Source organism: Perca fluviatilis, chromosome 17 (assembly GCF_010015445.1).
Source record: "Perca fluviatilis chromosome 17, GENO_Pfluv_1.0, whole genome shotgun sequence".
Lineage (NCBI taxonomy): Eukaryota > Metazoa > Chordata > Actinopteri > Perciformes > Percidae > Perca > Perca fluviatilis.
Window position 1 is genome coordinate 4,972,484 of NC_053128.1, and position 21,305 is coordinate 4,993,788.

A 21,305-nucleotide genomic window follows, 5' to 3' on the forward strand; every position below is an offset into this window, starting at 1 on the left:
CGGTAAACTGGCATTTCAGCGCTAAAGTTCTGGCTCTGGTGACAAAATCATCGATGCTTTCATCCTGTTTCTGTCTGTATTGCATTAGGTGGAGTCTGTGTATTCTAAAGTTCACGTTAAGCTTCAACTGACCCTCAAAAAAGTTCCACAGAACGTCAGGCTTTTTCTTGTCGTCATCACTGAGTCCGCTGGCGTTCAGTCTTTTTAATCCTTCGTCTCCGATGCCTTGGCAGATCTTGCTAGCTTGTTTAGCTTCGTCCTCTATTTCCTCATCGTCCAGGTAAGGAGATTTTCTGTCTAAATAGTGAGATAGCCTCACTCAGATCCGGATCGGACCAGTTCATCGTCGGTAAATGTGATGCCATTTTATCCGTGTATAGCGTCGGCACACACTTGTGTCGCTCCCCTTAGCCACCTAGCTTGCTCCCGCTAGCTGCTTAGCTTGCCCAGTTCTCACTCACCAGTCTGGCGATAGCAATATTATCCTTGGACAATTTTGCTCGAGACTCACGTCAGGGATCCCACCGCTGCCACCATGAAGTGTTATTGAGGAGTCAATGATGTAGACTTGAGGATAAATCTAACGTAACTTTACTTCCTTCTTATGACACACTGCACATACAGGTATGACTACGCAACAACCGTAGCGCATATCACTCCGCCTAAGATGGTAATCTAGTTCCAAAATAACATATCACAACAACTTGGTCCAGTTCCCCCACTCATTTTTATACCCTTTTTTAAGTTTAGTAGAAATTTCTTAGGCTAACTGGGCAACTCGCTAGCTTGCTGGAATTTTGCCGGTGCTTTGCACATGCGTGCTGACCCGTATGTCAGAAACGATCAGACGTTAGACTGGTTGTCCTGTATGTCAATCAAGTGACAAATGTCATAGTGAGGATGGATGAGAGGTTGACATCTATTTATATATATTTTTTTAATGCCATGGTCATATCTGCCCTCAGGTGATTCCTCTTCACTATTTACGATCTTTGTTTCATCCGCAATGACGGACCAACCCTCCCATTGGTTGACAAGACGTAAACAAGCTTTTGATTGGTCAGAATGGTCTCCCAGAGCACCATGTGAAAATTAAAATGGCGGTTAGCATCAAAGCTTGCGGCGATAAACAACAGAAAATTCATTAATTATGGACATAAAGTGTATCAATCTTGGAAGTAACGGTTTGGACAAATAAGCAGATATCAAAGAATTTGCAGAATCCGGAGACACACTAAGCCTTGCGGCGTGAATGCGCCGCAATCTCCATATTAACTAGAACTAGGCTATAAAGATACAACCGTGAGACAGCGAAAACACTTGGTGATGTGCATGGCCGAGACATAGCTTGACTTACTAGTAGTGGTAGTAAAGCTGTCCAATTTTGGATGCAACTTCCCCAATCTGCCATCTCTTCAAGCCATATCGACTGTCCAGAACCTGCCTGTCAATAAATGAAAACATATAATACTGAGCAATTCTATTTCAATTCAATTTTATTTATAGTGTGAAATCATAACAGAAGTTATCTCAGGACACGACAGAAAGAGTAGGTCTAGACCACACTATAATTTACAGAGACCCAACAATTCCCCCCACTAGACAATAAAACAATTCAACGAGTGTGACAGAACATCTGGCAAATCACAGTCATCACTTATTAAATATGCATCTGTCATTTTGTGTTAATAAACATATACATATTTGTGTTAAAGAAATATATACTATGTCACAATTTGGCCCCATTTAGATTTATTTGCATCATAAATCATAGGAGTGGGAATTTGGCGAACACATTTAACAGGGTTTGTTAACCCATCTAGGTTTTTAAATTAAAAAGAGGAATCACATCAAAAGTCAATATATTTCCTCATTCTGCTGAATCATAACACCACCCTCAGTTTGACAGATGATTCTACCCTGACCACATACTTAAAACATGGCTTACTTCATCCACCGATTCTAACTTGGAAAACAATGTTAACTAATAAGAGATGGAAATAACCTGTGCTGCTGCTGAAATTTCCACAGCTTAGTGTAGACATCAAAAGTCCGTCCAAAGTAGGACTGCCACTGCTTGTGTCCATACTGAGGAAGGTCTCTGCAGCAAAGAGAACAATAATGGTCATATGAGAGAAAAGGGACACAGTCACATACATCAAATTTAAATGCTCTCAGCTCTATAATCAACCAGACTGCAAAAAGGACCACTCAAACATTTTAGGAAATACAGTGGTTAAAAGGCATTGCACTTATAACTTCTTCAGGGTCTTCTGACTTTTTTCTGACATGTTAAAGATGAAAGATGAAGTGAATGAGGGTGCATTTTGTAATGTCTAAAAGCCCTGACACACCAAGGAGATCGTTGGCTATTGGTCCAAGTTGGGCCGGCAGTGAGCGTCCGTCGCCCTAGCTTTTGTGGTGTGTCACACACCGCTACTAGTCAGTCTTCGTCTGCCTTTTTTCGTCCAATTCAACATGAAATCAGCTTCGGCGCAACAAATCCATCTGATTGGGTCTTTAGCTTAAGCGAATTAGTACACAAGAAGAAAAAAACGTAATGAGGAAAGCAAACAAACAACTGAAGAGTCTGAGAAGGCTCTTCTCATTTTTCATCTTCATCTGATCAATCCAATAAACAGGGCTGTCAAAACCTGGCCTAAAATGACGTTTGAATGCTCCTTCTAAAAAAACACATAGGCGAACTATTGGAATTATCTACATTTGCACATTATGTTCAAAAGATGGCCAACGTACAACACAACGTAACTCATACCTGCAAACTCAGAAGGGCTAAAAAAGGTGACACATCATCACCCCCCCCTCCCCGAGAAGAAAATAAAAGGGCAAACACTTTTTTTTACATTTTCCCAGTGCTAAAACAATACTCTTATTGTGTTATTTAGTTTATTGCTAAGGCCACAGGGTCAAAATTAAGTGATTTATTAAAAATGTAATAACAATAACTTCTAACAATAACTTATTTCACCAGTAAATTCTTGTTAAACGACAAAAACAACCACTGGATGGAAAAAGGGTATTTTACAACAACTTTGAATGCAGCACAAGGCTGGCGAGGCAAATTTCAAGTGAACGCAACATCTGTGTTGTTTTTCAGACAACGGCAGCTATAGACTGTTGTTGGAATCCTCTACAGTGAAATACAGACACACTTTTACACAGTTTAGCTGTCAGCATTTTAACCGTGTTTACTCCAGCTGCTAGCTAACGGTAGGCTAACGTTACCTGCTGTCGAGTGTAGTGCACTCAAAAAACTGAATGAGCGGGGTTGTGCACTTTAAATAGTTGTTTAATGTTCAGTTTACTTAAAATAAATGCATTTGTTAGGTTAAAATGTTAATTTCAAATAAAGTCAATGTAATTGTGTCTATTGTTACCTGTAAAAAATATGAATGTGTTGATAAATCCCAAAACATTTAATTTAAGTGAATTAGCATTGCAATACTTTTTACATCCCGAAGACGGCAGTATAAAACACCAGCTACCATTTAAACCAAAACAGGAGAAGAAGACTGAGATGCTTCAGACTGCGCATGCGTTTAGTTTTGAATTCCTGAACGGACCACGCCTGACCCTCCTTCGGTTAATTTCGGTAATTCTGTCAGAAAAAAAGTTCCAGTTAGTGTTTGGTATCTGATATGGAAAAGGTAGGAGGACATTTTCTTTCACTCAAACCTGTTTTGTAATATTTTCATGTTGAGCATGATAGTACTTTGTGTTTGTGATGCAAACTGCTGTAAAAGCAGGTGGGTCTTCGACAGGTTTGCTATAAAACTTAGCTAGCTAGCTAACGTTAGCTGTATGACCATAGACTATATATGTATGACCCATTTCTGCATTTAGCTAATACAGATAAACAATAGAAAAGGTGCCCATTTGTGGACCTGAGGTATGGTTAGCTGCAACACTGCATGTTACTCATGTTTAATTTCAAAGCAGTTGGGCAGGACTCATCCACTTATTTGTGGTGAATTTGAAAGTTTACTTTGCACATGTATTTAGAGTATAAAATATATAACCCCCCCCCCCTCAGCCAAATCATTAGTTATTTTTTCATTGTGTTTTAATCAGGTTGAGTGTGTGAAAGTCATGCTAAGGAATGATGTAAAAGCAAGCTTTGAGGACATTTTTGTCATATTGTAGCTCAGCAACACTATGTAACTACAGCTCGCGCTACCCTCCACTCCCCCTACTGGTTGTCTCATTAGAACTACAGCTCGCGCTACCCTCCACTCCCCCTACTGGTTGTCTCATTGGAACTACAGCTCGCGCTACCCTCCACTCCCCCTACTGGTTGTCTCATTGATACTACAGCTCGCGCTAACCTCGACTCCCCCTACTGGTTGTCTCAGTGGAACTACAGCTCGCGCCACCCTCCACTCCCCCTACTGGTTGTTTCATTGGAACTACATCTCACGCTACCCTCCACTTCGGTGCCCCTACTGGTTGTCTCATTGGAACTACAGCTGCAGCTAAAAGTTGCATAGTGTTGCTTTAAGAACCATGTAAAATGTGCCCCAATAATTGATCTGTTAACATCTTTATAGGTTTATTTGTCTCTTTTAGTAATCATTATGTTGCAAAATTTCAGATCCTGGAAAAATTGCTTCGATGATGATTTGTGTTCCTGTCTGGATAAGACCTACTCAAAAAAAGGTAAGATCGTAACTAGCTACCTAGTTACTGCAAATCGGCTTTTGTATATTTTTAGGAACATTTATTAGATGACAGCTTCATTATCTTTTTTATTTTAAGGTATAGAGCTCTCTTAAATGCAAGTAATGCATTTCAGTAGTTGATGGCTTCTGTTAATCTGTTGAATTTCAGGTCCTGGCTGGGATAGCCTTTGTCAACTCCCTCTGTATTGATGTGTTATAGCTGGACTGCGGAGCTTTCATGTGGTACGTTATGGCAGAAAATAGAAAAAACTTTTTATGAGGTACTACTAAAATAATGAATGTTGACTGTTTTAGTAGGTACCATTAATATAATTTGTGTTCGTGGACATGTTTTCAGATGGATGCAGACTTTGTCTTACTACTACTACTCCCCTTCTCTCAAAGTTCCTTACACAACTTGACCAACGCACTGAGCAGCTCATGAAAGTGTTGAAGAACAAAGGAGGCTCTGCAGGGAGGAAAATCAGGATCATTATGGCCCCAATGACACAAGTATGTTTTGCTGTTGGTAGAAAATATTATGGAATTATAAGTTGATGTTGACTAGTGAATCTGACTGACTAGACAGTATCTGTGAATACACCCTTAAGAGTAGGCTATGAAGTTGGCTTTTGATAGTTGCCTCTTGTGCTTCTTTCAAATTATGTTTTATTTGCAGCCACCTCTGAATATAAACACAGATCAGTCAATGTAGCTGTATTTAGGGATCAAATGTATTGATATTTGGAATGAGAAACAGAAGTTTGCTTCTCAACATACAGCACTGATCACTCAAACAATTGAGGCCAGTTTACCTATTAGTGAGTGTTGTGAAAAGCTAAGGGACAAAAACTTCAGTTTTCGTACGTGAAAGAGATTTAAAACAAACAAGATTCTTTACCGTTTTCTTCTTTCCCTTCCCTGTAGAAATGTGAGGTGTGGGTTTGTGTATGCATTATTGTATTAAACTTGTACATCTAGAGATTTTTTCAAACATTAACAGTAAGGTGATAATTTTACTTCCAGTTAATTACTGAGGTTGTAGTGGGTGTTGGCGGTGTACAGTTTTAATGTACAAAAGTTTTAGTATTATTATTGTCTACCTACATGAGAATATCAGGAACACAATGCAAACAAAAACTGAACATATCTAATTATAGTTAAAGAGAATCTATAGCAGAGCTGTTGGATTGCATTAGATTGCCCTACCTAATAAAGTGCTTGGTCAGTGTTTATTAAATAATGTAAATGATAAAAATGATCTCTAGTTTGTTACAATCACCCAGCATTACTTCATCTTATTATTTTTACACATACTGTTTAAGGTGTGATACTAATAACACTATTATATACAGGAAATCTGAATTGCAGAGGCAAAATATTTTCTAATTTAATTGTTTTTCTCCTTGCTCTTTCTCCTCTGTAAAGGAAGCCGATCGTACAGCTGTTGAGAGGAAGCTTGAGAAGTCACCTTTGGTATCTACAGCATTGATGTTAAGGGAGGTGATACCGCCACTCCTCCAGCCGATGTTGGATGGAATTGTGATTCAGCGTGTTGAAGTTCTGCACGACTTGGGAGACTTTGCCTCTTCATGTGCCCTCAGTTATCCTAACAGACTGAAAGCCTTCTTTGAAGTATTTCAAAAGTTCTTCCTTCAAATGGATGCTTGCAGACTCTCAACCAAGGTACAGCTGCTCAAGAACCAACTGTACGAATGAGACAATCACTGTCTCATTCACAGTCCCTTAGGATGCTGAATGTTCCATAGAACAGGAGAAATATTTTGGGCCGAAACTGAAAAAAAATATTACCTGTTTGAAAATAGAGCAGAGAAACTACAGGGGGAAAAGAAAACTTTACCCGCTCCAAACTTTTGAAAAACTTACCATACATGAAAAGTGGTAGTTGAGTGTCACTACTAGAGAAGTGATGTAGAATTGAGAGACCATGCTGTGCAAAAACGGTTGATATAGAACTATGGATATTTTGTGGATGTTTTAAAACTAAGCTGCATCAAAATCAAACTGCAAGGAAGTTGAATCATCATACCATCTTTCATATACCCGGGCTGTTAAAGAAATGCTACTTTAACAGAAAGTAGATGTTTAAGTGTTAACATCTAAAATAAAGTTTCCAGTGGCAAGGCTGTTACATGGAGAGACTATTTTTTTTAAAAGTATTATTTATTAAACCGTAAAAAGTACGAGTTATTTATTAAAGTGTGAATTATTTGCTATCCATCAATCGACTAATATTTTCAGCTGTAATTCCATGTGTTACAAATGTGTACATGCATTGAAATGTTATTTTATTGTATACAATGTTACTGTAGTGATTCAGTAACATTTTGGTGCAATTCTATACACTGTTGGTGAATAAAGGAAATAAGAAAACTATGTTGGGTGTACCAAATAAATTTGTGTGGAACCTGTTGACAAACTTTAATTATGTCAAAGTAAATAGTAAAACTTATATTAGATGAAAACCATTTACAACAATTATCTGCATTCAAACTACCGGACGTGTGTACCACCGGGATACATCGGTACAGATCGGAGAATATGGAGGAAACGTTATTACAGACGCAATACTCGGCACACTACGTGAGCTTCGCCTGCACGGAGACCAGCGGTGTCGCTCAATGCCGCTAGCCGGCTAGGGGACATCCTCATCGGCTAGGTGTTTTTTTGTTGTTGTTGTGGAAACATGCCTGAACAACAGTGTACCGGAACCGGGACTATCCAGCTACCAGGCTGCTCTCGCCGGCCCGTGGAGGTGGACTGGTGTAGAAATAAAATCCAACTAGCTACTGCTAACTGCTGGTGGAGCTTGTGACTGTTAAATGCCGACCATTCGACATTCCACGCTAATTCACGCCTGTGTTTATACTCCGTGTTCAGCTACACCAATGCTAGTATGCGTTAGCTGAACTTTACGGATCCTGCTTGCAAGTGTCCGCTCATTTAGACCACAAACTGGACTACATCCAACTTCAACGACACTCCCAAAGTGAGTTCAGAGACTTTGTGTTTTTGTTGTGGAAACATGCCTGAATAGTGTAGCGGACTGTCCAGCTACCAGGCCTGCTAGCCCTCCGAGATAGAGATGCTCTGTCGCCGGGTAAAAGAGGTGGGCTGTGTTAACACCGAGTGGTGCAGAAATGTGGTGATTTGTATCCATTTAACTGCTAACTGCTGGTGGAGTTTGTGACTGTTAAATGCCGACCATTCTACATTACACACTAATTCACGGCTGTGTTTATGCTCGGTGTTTACAGCCCACCAAGCGCTAATGCTAGTATGCGTTAGCTGAACTTTACGGAGCCTATAAAGTGTGTGTACTAAATGTAGCCTGTTTCGTATGTCGTTTTTATATATGTTAAATGTGTAACACCACTTGAGTCACGATGAAACGTTTCATGTAAATCAGTGTTTCTCAACGGGGGCGGTACCGCCCCCCAGGGGGCGTTCAGAAGATGATGGGGGGCGTTGGAAGCAATATTTTGGAAAGGGGGGCGTTGAGGTGCCCTTGGGGGGCGTTTGTTTGAAAGCTAGTTCAAACAAAGATTCACAATAACAACACATGTTTACACTTAAACTACTAAAGAATAAGTAGTCTGCAACATTAAAAGCTGCCAGTTTACAGCACTGCGACTGGACCAGACGGGTATCCTAACTTCTCTGTGCTTCTGTCAGCTTTGTTTGGCGCAGCTGTGCTGCCTTCATGGAAACGGGACGTCAGAGCATCGTCTTAAATGAGCTCCGTAGCTACTATGTGAAGCTGCGTTCAGATAAAAAAAAACAATCGCCCGACGCGTCCTGTTGTTTTCTGTAACCCTAACCCCCAAATGTAGCACAAGTAGACTTTATATTTAACCGTAACACTTTTTCGTCAGATGGTTTATTAAACACAACATTTCCTACTGTACCTGAAAGCAGCTTCATTTCACGGAGAAAGAGAGAAAGAAAAGAGATAGAGGCAGTGATGTCACTGTTTACTGTACGGGACTCTCACACCTCCACAAAACACAGCGCGATGTGGGGTTGCGTTTACTCGCAAGACAGGCGATAGCAAACATAGCTAGACTCTTCTAAGTATTAAAAAAAGGGCTCTCACTAACTTTCAAAGGTTGTACACTTATTTCCATTCGGCAGTAGGTGTCGTTCTTCAAGTCGTTTGTCATCACCAAAATACTTGTGTGTGTGTGCGTGTGTGTGTGTGATCCTTCTGCTTTTACCCCTTGATAAGTGCCAGCTTGTTTTCCGTTGGAACAGTTCGATTTTAGATTTGAATGAAAAATAGATTTGATTGTTAAATTGCTAGCTGTTTCTGATTGGCTACTGTTAGTGTTTGTAATAATAATAATAATAATAATAATAATAATAATAAGCATAATACATTTTATTTAAAGCTCATTTCATGACACCCAAGGTCACTTCACAAACAAAAAAGGACATTCAAATTATAGTCATCTTCTAAAGGTGCTGAGGTTCACACCATGCAGCAAGCCTTTTGATAATACCTATTTATAGTTTGAATGTTACATATCTAGTCGTTCTGATTGGCTGCTGTTATTTAATTTGAATGTCAAATGGTTGCATTTTTCTTTAAAACCTGTAAATATATATAATTTCTATTCACATGGCTTTTTGATACCTGGGAAACTAATACATGTGTTGTCATTCAATGATTTGATTTTTTTATTATTTTTGATAACAATAGTAACAACAATAATAGGCCTATATTGGGGCGTAATCATTAATATTCGGGGCATTTAGCCTACATAATATTTGATGGGGGGCGTTAGGGACCTGGATAATGGATAGTGGGGCGCTGGCACAAAAAAGGTTGAGAACCACTGGTGTATATGGTTGAAATGACAATAAAACACGCTTGAGTTGAGTTGAATGCCTCTGTCGGTCTGTCAAGCGGTAGGCGTGGCTTGGGAGTGGACTCAAAGCAACGAAGCAGGTGCATTCTGGGATTTGGTGTTTTTCATCCATATAAGACCAAAACACATTTTCTGGCTTTTCTCGGCCTAGAAGGCACCAATTTCAATTTTTTTTTCACATTTCTACTACTTAAGTGACCCAATTTAAAGACATATTCAGCTTTCCAGCGGTGAAATATTCCTTTAAATTAAACAAACTTAATATTTTTGCTTTTAATTAACCGAATAAAAATACGTGGAACCGGTTGCCTTAATAAATTTAATTAAAGTCAATGATTCATTTTTTTCAGTGTGTTAACTAGCGTCCCGTGCGGTGATGTTTCAGTTGTCTCTTACGTATTAGCACCGGGTCTCGGGACACTCCCCACTAAGTGGCATCCTTTTAATATCTTGTTTTAGGATTATTATAAGGATGTTTTATATTTAGAGGAATTAATATTGTTTTATCTGTGTCTATGAAAGCTATTAGGGATGGGTACAGTTCACATGAAAAAAAACTGGTATCTGAAATTTGGTGCAGATACCAAACGGTACCGCTTTATGGAGCTAAATCAGGGCCAAATGTTTAGTTAATTTGAAAAAAATATATATAGTTGAAAAACTAAAGCTTGAAATTGAAAATGTAAGTTTTGGTCTAAAACTTGAAAAAAAACATGAATTCAAACTAACAATAAGTGTACCAATTTTTCTTTCAGTTTGAATAACATTTAGATTAAATTCTGGAATTATTGAATAAATTATACATTTTCATTTTTCAATTTTAGATTTGTTTTCAGTTCCGCATTTCATGTTTTCAGATTCAAAACTTCAGATTAGTTTTTTTCAGTTTCAGACTTTTGGCCCCGATTTTGCTTGGGGGCGTGGCTTCAACTCAGAGGGGCGTGGAATTATGAGTGACAGCCTAACAAAGAAGGCAGAAGACTCTCCTCTGTCATGTTGCCTTCAGGAAATGGTGTTACTGCAAGAACTATGACTGAATGCTTTCTATCCACTATATACACATGTGATTTTTACTTAAACTGATTCCATTCCAAGTTCCATTAAAAAAATTGTTTTGGACAACACGTGGTACCAATTACACTATAAGTGCAATAAACTGTGCCAGAATGTGCAGTTCAGCAGGAACAATGACTTCTCCCACTTCCACGTACGACTTTGAATAGTTACAACTGTAACCGAAAGAAGTAGCAGCACCTCTGCACCTGTCACTCCCAGAGTAGGGTGACCAGACAGTCCCGAATTGACTGGGACAGTCCCGATTTTGAGTTGCTTGTCCCGTGTCCTGACAAAAGCCTCTCGGGACGCTAAAATGTCCCGGTTTACACCAACCACTATGAAATTGTCCCGGTTGTCAGCGATTACATAGCCAACGCGGTCTTATTATAGCCCGATCATAAACTAAACCCATGTAGAAAGACTAATAAAACGTTCAGCGTATGATTTTAAAATGTACTTGTGTGTCAGTCAATCGTAGAGGTCTGGGTCTACATAATCTGTGCAGCCAACGTTACAATGTATATTTGTAAACATTGTTGCAATGGCTCTTCTTATCCGTCTCGTTTTAAGCGCGGTGAAATTGGCTGGACGTTTGATATTCAGTTGATATTCAATTTTAACTTCCTCTTCATTCGAGATCGACATCGCAATTCAGGTCAATGACGTGATCAGAGTTAAAGAAAGTTGACATTATTACAGAGTATCAAGAGAAAACAACTACAATTACTATCACTAGAGATTTGTGTCCGACATAAAGCTTCATAGCACTTCATCATCAGTTCTGTCGCTAGGTTATGTGTAAGAAACCATCGACAAATTACAGTTTTGGTAGATCGGCAATGACTAGGGATGCAACACATTGGCTATTTTTAAAAAAAATATTCACTAATAATTAGTTTTCATGATGATTGCATTACTTCCCAATACGTACAGTTCAGTTATTATTTCTGGAAAATATTAAATAAAAATCTAATTCTCTGGGGGGCACTGCTGCGCAAGCTAGAATGTAGACGCGTCTCTTGCATGCAAGCTCCTACAAGGTTGATTTTTAAAACTTAATATAACTCTGTCAAAACAAGTGCCGAGACCTAACTCATATGTCTTAAAGTAATTTAAGCGTCGAACAACAAGTTGAAACTGTTTTGAGACTATAATGGCGGCTTCAAATACTCAAAACCAGTCGGCGAAACAACCGGCACAACACGGCGCCGGCCGCTACGGCTAGCTCGGCTACCCCCAAAGCCTCGACTAGCAGCAATACGCTAACACCGAAGATGCTCTGACTCGCTCAACTCGCTCCAGGATTCTGTCTGTGCAAAGATTGGGGCGGCCATTCAGACACTGCGGGATGATAAACTGGATATTGACTCGGTGAGGGGCAAGCTATCGGTGGCGGTCACTACCCTGCGGGCCTCGTTAGCATCACATGGTACCAAACTGAAGGAGCTGGAGAAAGTTGCCGACTACACTGGCGACTGCACTACTGAGCTCCGTGCCACTGTGTCCCAACTTCAAGGTGATGTGAGGGAGCTGCAGGCAAAATGTGAAGACCTGGAAGGCTGTTCCAGATGGAATAACTTGCAGCTTACTGGTGTTGAGGAAGGGCTGGAGAATGGTCAGCCTACGCAGTTTGTGTCTCAACTTTTGAAATACGTCCTAAACCTGAGCGAAGCCCCGCTGCTGGACAGAGCCCATAGATCACTACGAGCAAAACCAATTACGATTTATTGCTACACTCCGTGTTACTCTCCCGGGGGGTAAGGAACGGACTTTCGAAGATCCCACCCTGGCACTGGACTTATTAACCACACGATGCCATCCCAAGCGAATGAAACATCTGCATCTTCTTCGCAGGGGTAAGAAGTACAGCCGCTAACTGAAACAAGGCCGAAAATGGCCGAAAAGGGCATTTTCGGTTTTCGGCCGAAATACTTTTATTACCGAAACAATACGGCCGAAATGTTGTGATGACGCAAGCAGAAACCGCGACCTGCACGTGTGTCAGTACCCGATCTGTGCCACCTGCAAAGCGTTTCCTAAGCAAAGCGGTTGAGACGGACCACGGAGTAAAAACAATGAAAAGTACGCTCTTAGAGTCTGTCAGCACACGTTTCAGTGAGATCTATTTCGGATCCTCTGCACTTTATCGCGACTGTACATGATCCGCGTTATAAAGACCATTACTTGGATGTGGAAATAAAGCAGGGCGCACGAGAAATGATCCAGGCCGCGATGGATGCGGAGAACCGTGTGGAGACAGAGCACGAGCAGAGCAGCGCCCAGCGCAGGAGAGAAAAAAAAAAAAGACTTGTCTCTCTGCACCAGATGAGGGGCATGCACCCTCGTTGTCTGATATGTTCAGTGAAATCCTGCAAGAAAGTGCCTCAAATAATAATAATAATAATAATAATAATAATAATAATAATAGATAAGCTATTCTGTTCTTAGGCTACTATATACTGTATGTGACTATCAGATTGTAGCCATATTTCTGCTAGATAGTTTTTTAATTAAACTTTATTAATTTATACAATTGCAATGCCTTAATTTTAGTAAAGTTAGTACACAGTCATAGCCATAAATGCAATGGTACTAATAATTGGCATAATTTCTTTCGGTGTTTCGGTTTACGGTCTTGGTTTCCTCTTTTTCGGTTTTGGCCAAGAATTTTCATTTCGGTGCATCCCTAGTTATGTTGTTCACAATCTATAGATGCTGAATTTGTGACTACAGCAATAAGAGAGCAAAATAGGTTTCCTTTTACTGAGTATATACATTCTTCTCTTGGCAATTTTGACAGATTTGCAGATAATGTGTAGAACAGACCTTAGCTTGCGACTCTTTTGAGTGTTATGTTAATAGAAAGTCTGATGGGATATTGTATGCACCTAAGTTGGGGAGGTGTAAGGGCGGGTGTTATGTCTTTTTCGCTGTCTGATGACTGTTTATTTTTCCTTTGTTTTTGTTTGATATATTACGAAGTACATCTCTTGAGATATACTCGCAAAGTATCCAGGCAGGAGTCACACTATGTGCAGACACCAAGACATACTATATAACAGCTCTATTTTATGGTGTCACTTAGTGGGTTACAAAGCCCCATAGGAACATCAATAACATTTGCCAGTTGGAATGGGCTGGGGAAACCCACCAAGCTAAATAAGGTTCTCTCTCACCTTGATAGCTTGGGAGCCAAAGTTGCATATCTACAGGGAACACATCTAAACAAGTCAGATCACACAAAGATACGCAGACGCTGGGTAGCACAATCATATCACTCGCTCTACAATAGCAGGTCAAGAGGCACAGGTATTTTGATCCATAAATCTCTGCAGTTTACCCCTTCAGATGTCATTGCAGACCCTCAGGGCCGCTACATAATTGTTACAGGTCGTATTGTTAATACACCTGTGATACTAGCTAACCTATATGCACCTAATTGGGACACTGATAATTTTTTTTCTAATTTGTTATATAGTTTACCCAATTTGGACTCCCACTTTTTAATTTTAGGTGGTGACTTCAACTGTTGCCTCGATCCAGTATTGGACAGGTCTTCAGCTAACCCCTCGATCCAGTATTGGACAGGTCTTCAGCTAACCCCTCTAAACAATCTAAATCTGCCCAAGTGATTAATTCCATTCTTAAAGACTATGCAGTTTCAGATCTATGGCGAAGCATGAACCTCACTGCTCGGACTTACTCCTTTTTCTCCCAGGAACATCAGACATTTTCCCCGATCGATTATCTTTTAGTAGATAATCATTTACGCTCTTCAGCCGAAGCCTGTTTATACAATGCCATAGTCATATCAGAACACTCCCCCCTTACAGGTTTGCGCACAACACTCCTAGACCTCACTGGAGACTTAGTTCCATTACATTATCCCAGGAGGATTTTGTGCACTTCGTAGCTGACCAAATAGGATTTTTTTGTTGAGGTTAATTCCTCTCCGGAAATCTCTTGTACAACTCTGTGGGAGTCACTAAAAGCTTACCCGAGAGGCCAGATAATTTCACATGTATCTTACAATAAAAAGCAAGATAATCAAAAATTGTCAGACATAACTGCCCGAATCTCACAATTAGAACTGGCATACACAAGCTCCCCCTCACCTGACTTATTGAAGGAGCTTCTGCTTGAGAAAAAAAATTTGACACCTTATCAACCAGTGTAGCAGAGAACATGATGTGGAGATCCCGACATACATATTACAAATTTGGCGACAAAGCTAGTAAGATTCTTGCCCATCAACTTAAACAAGCAGCTGCCTCACAACTTATCACAAAGATTGAAACAGCTGAGGGTTATACATATGATAATAAAATATGTTCAGGGATTTCTATAGTTCAGTTTATTCTTCTGAGCATGATTCTTGTCCCACAAATACAATTGAACAAGGTGCTCCTTTTTTAAATATATATAATAGAGATAGAGAGAAGAGATGTGTCACCTTTTTACAGCCCTTCTGAGTTTACAGGTATGATTTTAACATTATAGTCATCATTGTCTTTAGAAAAATGTTTTTTTGTGAAGATGGGGCAGGCTAAGCTTTTGTCCTTAATGGCATTTTTTTCCCCTTACATTACTTTTACACTTTAAGTAGTTTTTAAACCAGTACTTTTATACTTTTACTTGAGTAAAAAGCTTGAGTTGATACTTCAACTTCTACAGAAGTCTTTTCAAACCCTAGTATCTATACTTCTACTTGAGTAATGAATGAATACTTTTGACACCTCGGATGTTGATATTAGCTGCTTTATTTACATTTATTAAAAACGTCGCATTGTTTATCTTTTCATATACAGTGCTGCTCATGAGTATTCATACCCATGCTAAAGTTGACTAAAAAGAGGAAAAAAATAAATAAAAAAATCATCTTTTGGAAATTGATCTTAATGCCTTAATTAAAAAAATGAGGAAAAATCCAACCTTTTAAGGACACCAATTTTTTTGTGAATGAATAATGTATTGTAAATAAATAAATATTCTTACTTAAAATAAAGGGGCCATAATTATACATACCCCTATGTTAAATTCCCATCGAGGAAGGCCGATTTTTATTTTTAAAGGCCAGTTATTTCATGGATCCAGGATACCATGCATCCTGATAAAGTTCCCTTGGCCTTTGGAATTAAAAATAGCCCCACATCATCACATACCCTTCACCATACCTAGAGATTGGCATGGTTTTATTTCAGTTAGCCTAATAGCTGGTTTGATTTGCATTGATATGGATCTCATCTCAGTTAGCTATATAACCATCCTCATATTTTCACAAATTTTGGAGCTGCTCCAAGCTGTCAACTTACTGGACTTTTATGTTTAAAACACTTTCGGAGGTCCTAGAGGTGTCTATAGCCACCTGTCACATCATAGCCCTTTTTGGAGTACCTTCTGTTGTCTACAGTTTGAACAACTCTCAGTGTGACTTTCTGTACGTTGCTTGCCCGCCGCCTAATCCTTCTGAAATGGACAGATGCCATCCCTCCGTCCCACACACAATGGATCAGGAGTACTTTATTTTATATGAAATTGGAAAAAATAAGACATACACTTAGAGGTTCATCTGGCAAATTTTATGAGATCTGGCAACCCTTTTTGAGATATGTGGAAGAGAAATCAGAGCTGCATGAAACAATCTAATTAGGACAACCGCTGACTTCACTTTATTTAGGTGACAACCCGCTTGGATTTTACTCTGTATGTACTGTACTTTTCTAATGTTTTTTCTTTTCTTGTAAGATTCTCTTTCTGTCATGTGATATATATATATATATATATATATATATATATATATATATATATATATATATATATATATATATATATATATATATATATATATGTCTTCTCTCACAACAAATTTGACATGCATTGTCTTAGACTTACTCATTTGTTCATTTATTTATTTTTATTATTATTTATTTATCTACTTCTTGGGTGCCCGTTTTCCTCCAGCAATGCTGGAAGAGGACCCGATGTCGCCGCAGCCGCACTTAACATTGCCGTGTCCAGTTTTACGGCAGCAGCAGCGCGAGGACGGCGCCTTCAACCAGCCCTCACCGGCCACGGCGGCCAGCTACAGCGCTACTGCGCCGCCGGGGAGCTTCAACACGTTAAACAGGGCAGATGAAATGAGCTATAGGTTGTGTTTAATGTCGTTCAAGAGGATGGCAACGTAGCAAGCAAACACGATCAAAAGAAAGGTAAACACCCTTTAGAGTGCTCTAACGTTACAGCAAGTCCCTGGGGCTCAATGGAGGTGGCTAACAGCAGCGAAGCTAATGACAACTTCACAACACAATTCATTTGGATACAAGCGTTGCATTATGGAAGATAGACGGGATTCTGAACAGCGATGCCCGCGCTGCACACACACACACACACACACACACACACACACACACACACACACACACACACACACACACACACACACACACACACACACACACACACACACACACACACACACACACACACACACACGCCGAGGTGTGTGCGTTACTTCACGCAGCACATGTAACTGGCTGGAAACGATATCTACAGCTTATACATTATTTACTTCTGCTGGCACAGATGAACTAATGCTACCCTCATTAACTGTAAGAAGCCTACAATAGATCCTCCATGATTAAAGAGTCAATATTTATCAATACCCACCTACCTGTTCTACAGGCAAATTTAAACATGTAGAAACCAATATTTCAGTCTGCTCTGCATGCGCTGTCCACTCTTGTCGCTGTGCAAACAAAGCTCTACTCTGCAAATAGCGACTTTACAAACAAGCTAAAATAAAAGATGTCAGTTTGTAGTCTAACTGTTTCTTAGTTTGCAACAAATCTTGATTTTTGGACAAACTCTTGTAAACGTAGCTGCTGTCTAAACGAACCATCCTCTCCGCTGTTGCGGTAAACCTGTGGCTTTATTATAAGACCAAAACAAATACATGTGGCTACTTAATATGCACGTGAATTACATGTTTTCAATTTATTAATCGACAACTGTATATGTAGTAACAGGTAGGCTTTGTTATAGGGCTGGGCGATAAATCGATTTTATCGATTAACTCGAATGTGTAGTCAACGTTGATTTGTTTAAATGAAAAATCGATTTTCTCCTTAACATCCGCCAACGCTCCCCTCTGGGCTCCCGTAGCTCCGAACGGGCTCATCCCTCCCCCCCGCGCGTTTGCCATAGAGATACACAAACAACATGGCAGCAACAGGGACTAACATTAATTATTTTCTTAACCAGTCATTTCATTACTTACTTATCCGTAATCTCCGCCGAAATGACCGGTCCCCGCGGTGCACTGTCCCCGGCTGAGAGTCACCTATTCTCGGTAACTGAACCACCAGCTACAGCTGACCTGAAGGAGCACCATGCGGGGCACCAGAGGCGGTGTTGAGGAATTCTTTTGCGGCTCAACACATCTACTAAATGCTGCTGATACAACCGAGCTGTGACGGAGGTCTGTAGCGGCTTAAACAACTTGCAATCGCCGCTGTGTAGCACGGAGCTCCGCTTTGACGTTGCTACAGGTATGCTACATTCAAGAGACGTTAACGTACGTTACTCAGCAACAGGTGAAAATAGGGGCAAGGTTGCGCAATAACGTTAAAATGATTTGAACTTTTAGCGAGGAACGAGAAGTGAATTACCACCTGTATGTGTGAAAACAGCTTTATCTCACGCATCCGTTTTGTTGTTGAATATATAGCCCCCCCCCCCCCAAAAAAAAACCTCAAACCAATTTATATTTCCACAAAATTGGCATGAATAATCATAATGGTACATGCCCCATGTGTATGAGTCAAAACAAAATAAAACTTGTTTTGAACAATTTCTTTGTCATCTGCAGATTGATTTTAAGTAGAGGGAGAAAAAAAAAATCGATTTAAGTCTTAAATCATTAAGACATTAAGATTTTTTTTTTAGGCCATATCGCCCAGCCCTACTATGTTATGGAAATATTGAGTATCCATCGCTACTGTAAAGGCAAAAAAAAAAAAATCCTACCTATCCCTTGCTGCCACTGGAAAAAATAAATAAAAAATAAAAAATTAAATAAATTCCCTATCGACCCATGACCTCAACTGACAACAAACCGGAACCAAACAATTTTTTTTTTTATGCCTTATATCCTTGATAATGTCATAACACAGGCACACAGCCTATGAAGTAAATCACGGCTCTTTATTATCATAAAACATTGTTAAATGAACATAAAATTGAAAATAGCAGAGGAATTTAATGTCCACCAAAAAAAAAAAAAAAAAGGTGGGGGGTGGTGATGGTGGGCAAAAAAAAGATTATTTAATTAGCGGGTTTGTCGGGCAGAAACACAAGCATGTTAAATTTCTCTGGGTTGAAGCAGCTTCAGCCCATGATTTTTAGAGTTGCTATGGCAACAAGTGACAGCTGCAGCTAACATAGCTCAACGGTGCAACCAATAATCACATGTATACAATTTGGCATATCTAAACAAAATCAACAATTACCATCAACAGTCATAACTCTTAGGACCTTAGCTAATGTTAGAAATTGTGCCATTAAACAAAGAATCCACGATTACGTAAAACAATGCAATTAGACAATTATGTAATTATTGTTAAAGGCCTAGTTAGCTGTTCACTGAATACGAGTGTAAATTGCCCAGCCCATTTTCCGCACTTGTAATTAGTATTCATTGCTGGCAGGTTGTGACCCAGATTGTATCTGAATTGTCATGACCAGGGATCAACCCGTGTTGACAGACTTGGTTTGAATTTACAAAAGAAGGGTTGAACATGGGTCAGATAACCCTGGTCCAACCCTGGTCATTTGTGTGAAATAAGGCAAGTTGCATTCTCAAAATCCCAGACTACATTTGTTTTCTGAGCTGGACTCATAGCAATCTCAGTCCCTTACCTGAAGAAAAACAATGGCATTAAAGACATTTGAGGTTTCCTAAAGATAAAAAAAGAACACAATGCCGCTCCGACAGAGAAAAAGTGTATCTCCTCCAACCTCTAATCACACTCTCACAACCTTCTGCTCTCTCCGCAGTAAAGTGGCTTTTCCTAACGCTGATGAATTGAAATTCTGGTATTGTTGCTAATCCTCTCTGTATTGTTTCCAGTTAGGTACATGTGCTGCATGTGACACACATACCTCTCTGCTTTGCTGTGTGAAGCGCGGACATTGGCGTTCAGAATCCCGTCCATATTCCAAAAAGGAACCATGTATCCAAATAAATTATGCTTGAAGCTGCATAGCATTAAATCTGGTTAACCTGGGCATTGTCCAGAGGACTTAGATCCTCCCGCAATACCGAAAGTAATTAGCATGTGTATAGAAATTATGTGAAAAGTTTTATGTTTTATCTAATTTATTAGAATTAAATTTTTTTTTTTAAATAACATTTGGCACAGTGGAAAATGTAAAATCTAAGGTTTGTGAATTTTTGCCATGCTTGTATGATAAAAACTTGTGTAGCTATTAATCTAAATACATGACAAATTTATTTTAATCCTGCTGAGCTCCGCCAAAGACATAGTAATGCCTTGTAAACTGTGGCACTGTTAATACACTAAGAACACTCAAAATCACATTTAGTGTTATGATCAATATTATATTTGCATATTTACTAAGCACTGTCCTTTACTGCCAGATTTTGGGTTGATGGTCAATTCTAGCCTCTGTTTAGGTGAGGCCCTGAGTAGGCCTTATAGGCAGCAGGAACAACATTCACCAATCAAAGCTGTGTAATAGTTTCTGTATAACCTGAGAGGCAAAGAAAGTACGCAATTTGCCCCATTCCATTGAAGTGGAAATCACACCCTTTAGGATATCAGTCTAGTGTCTTTAAAGAAGTGGGCATGGTTAGCTAATGGACGGTGTCAGACTGACACATCACATAAAGGGGTGTGGTGTTGTTGATCTGAGGAGAGCAGGTTTGCAGAGTCCTGATGCCAACAAAGGATGCTGGAATGCGGACCCGGAGCAGAGGTAAAACAGAGAAAGTAAAAACTGACCTTAGCCCATTGAAGAGTTGTTTGGACTTGTCCAGGAGATAGCAGAAATCTGTGACAGTCTTCCTTTCGCCTAATGGAATATCATCCTCAGTCTCAGCTCCAGTCATGACACTAACTTTTCACACCTGATTACAAGCAAAACAAAAAATACAGTAAATAGGCTAGACCAATGAGAGGTACTGCATTAGAAATAGCCTACATGGTTAAACATATTGGAACCAGTGGCAATTAGACCAAACTACCATTGGTACCAATGTGAACAAGAGCTATATTTCAACCATTCTGATATCAAAACTATTGCCACTAAACAGACATTACTAGTTGCAGATATCCGAGTGTCTGGTGCCCTACTTAAATATGAGTAGAAATAAGGAACTGTGGAGGAAATGTGTCACATGGTCACCCTTTTTAGGTTGACTTGGGCTGTCCCAGATTTCACTCTCACAGTAGCTGCAACCTCCAGTTTGCTAAGATGAATGTGCAATCAGATCAAGGCAGCACAGTCAGGTCACAATGTTCAACTAATGCTTCACCTTATTAAAATAATTTGCTATCAATGAAACGTTTATTTTTCCATGGACATGACTGACTATAGTTAATTTTGTTCTAGCTTTTGGAAATTGGGTGTCTGTGTGTGCCTAAATATGATTTAAGGA

At 39.6% G+C, this 21,305-nt stretch overlaps 1 protein-coding gene across 4 annotated transcripts in view; it reads right to left on the reverse strand.

The window, feature by feature from the left end:
- scai (suppressor of cancer cell invasion) overlaps nucleotides 1-21,305 on the reverse strand; it is an 88,375-nt gene that overhangs the window by 62,901 nt on the left and 4,169 nt on the right. For 3 of the 4 annotated variants that reach the window (XM_039779052.1, XM_039779051.1, XM_039779054.1), the window contains exons 2-4: nucleotides 20,650-20,774; nucleotides 2,006-2,101; nucleotides 1,358-1,444 (exon numbers count right to left, since the gene is read on the reverse strand). In XM_039779052.1, the coding sequence (XP_039634986.1) occupies nucleotides 1,358-1,444; nucleotides 2,006-2,101; nucleotides 20,650-20,756 (290 nt within the window). In that variant the 5' untranslated portion in view covers nucleotides 20,757-20,774. The remainder of the gene's footprint in view (nucleotides 1-1,357; nucleotides 1,445-2,005; nucleotides 2,102-20,649; nucleotides 20,775-21,305) is intronic. The other variant, XM_039779053.1, reaches the window with a different exon arrangement.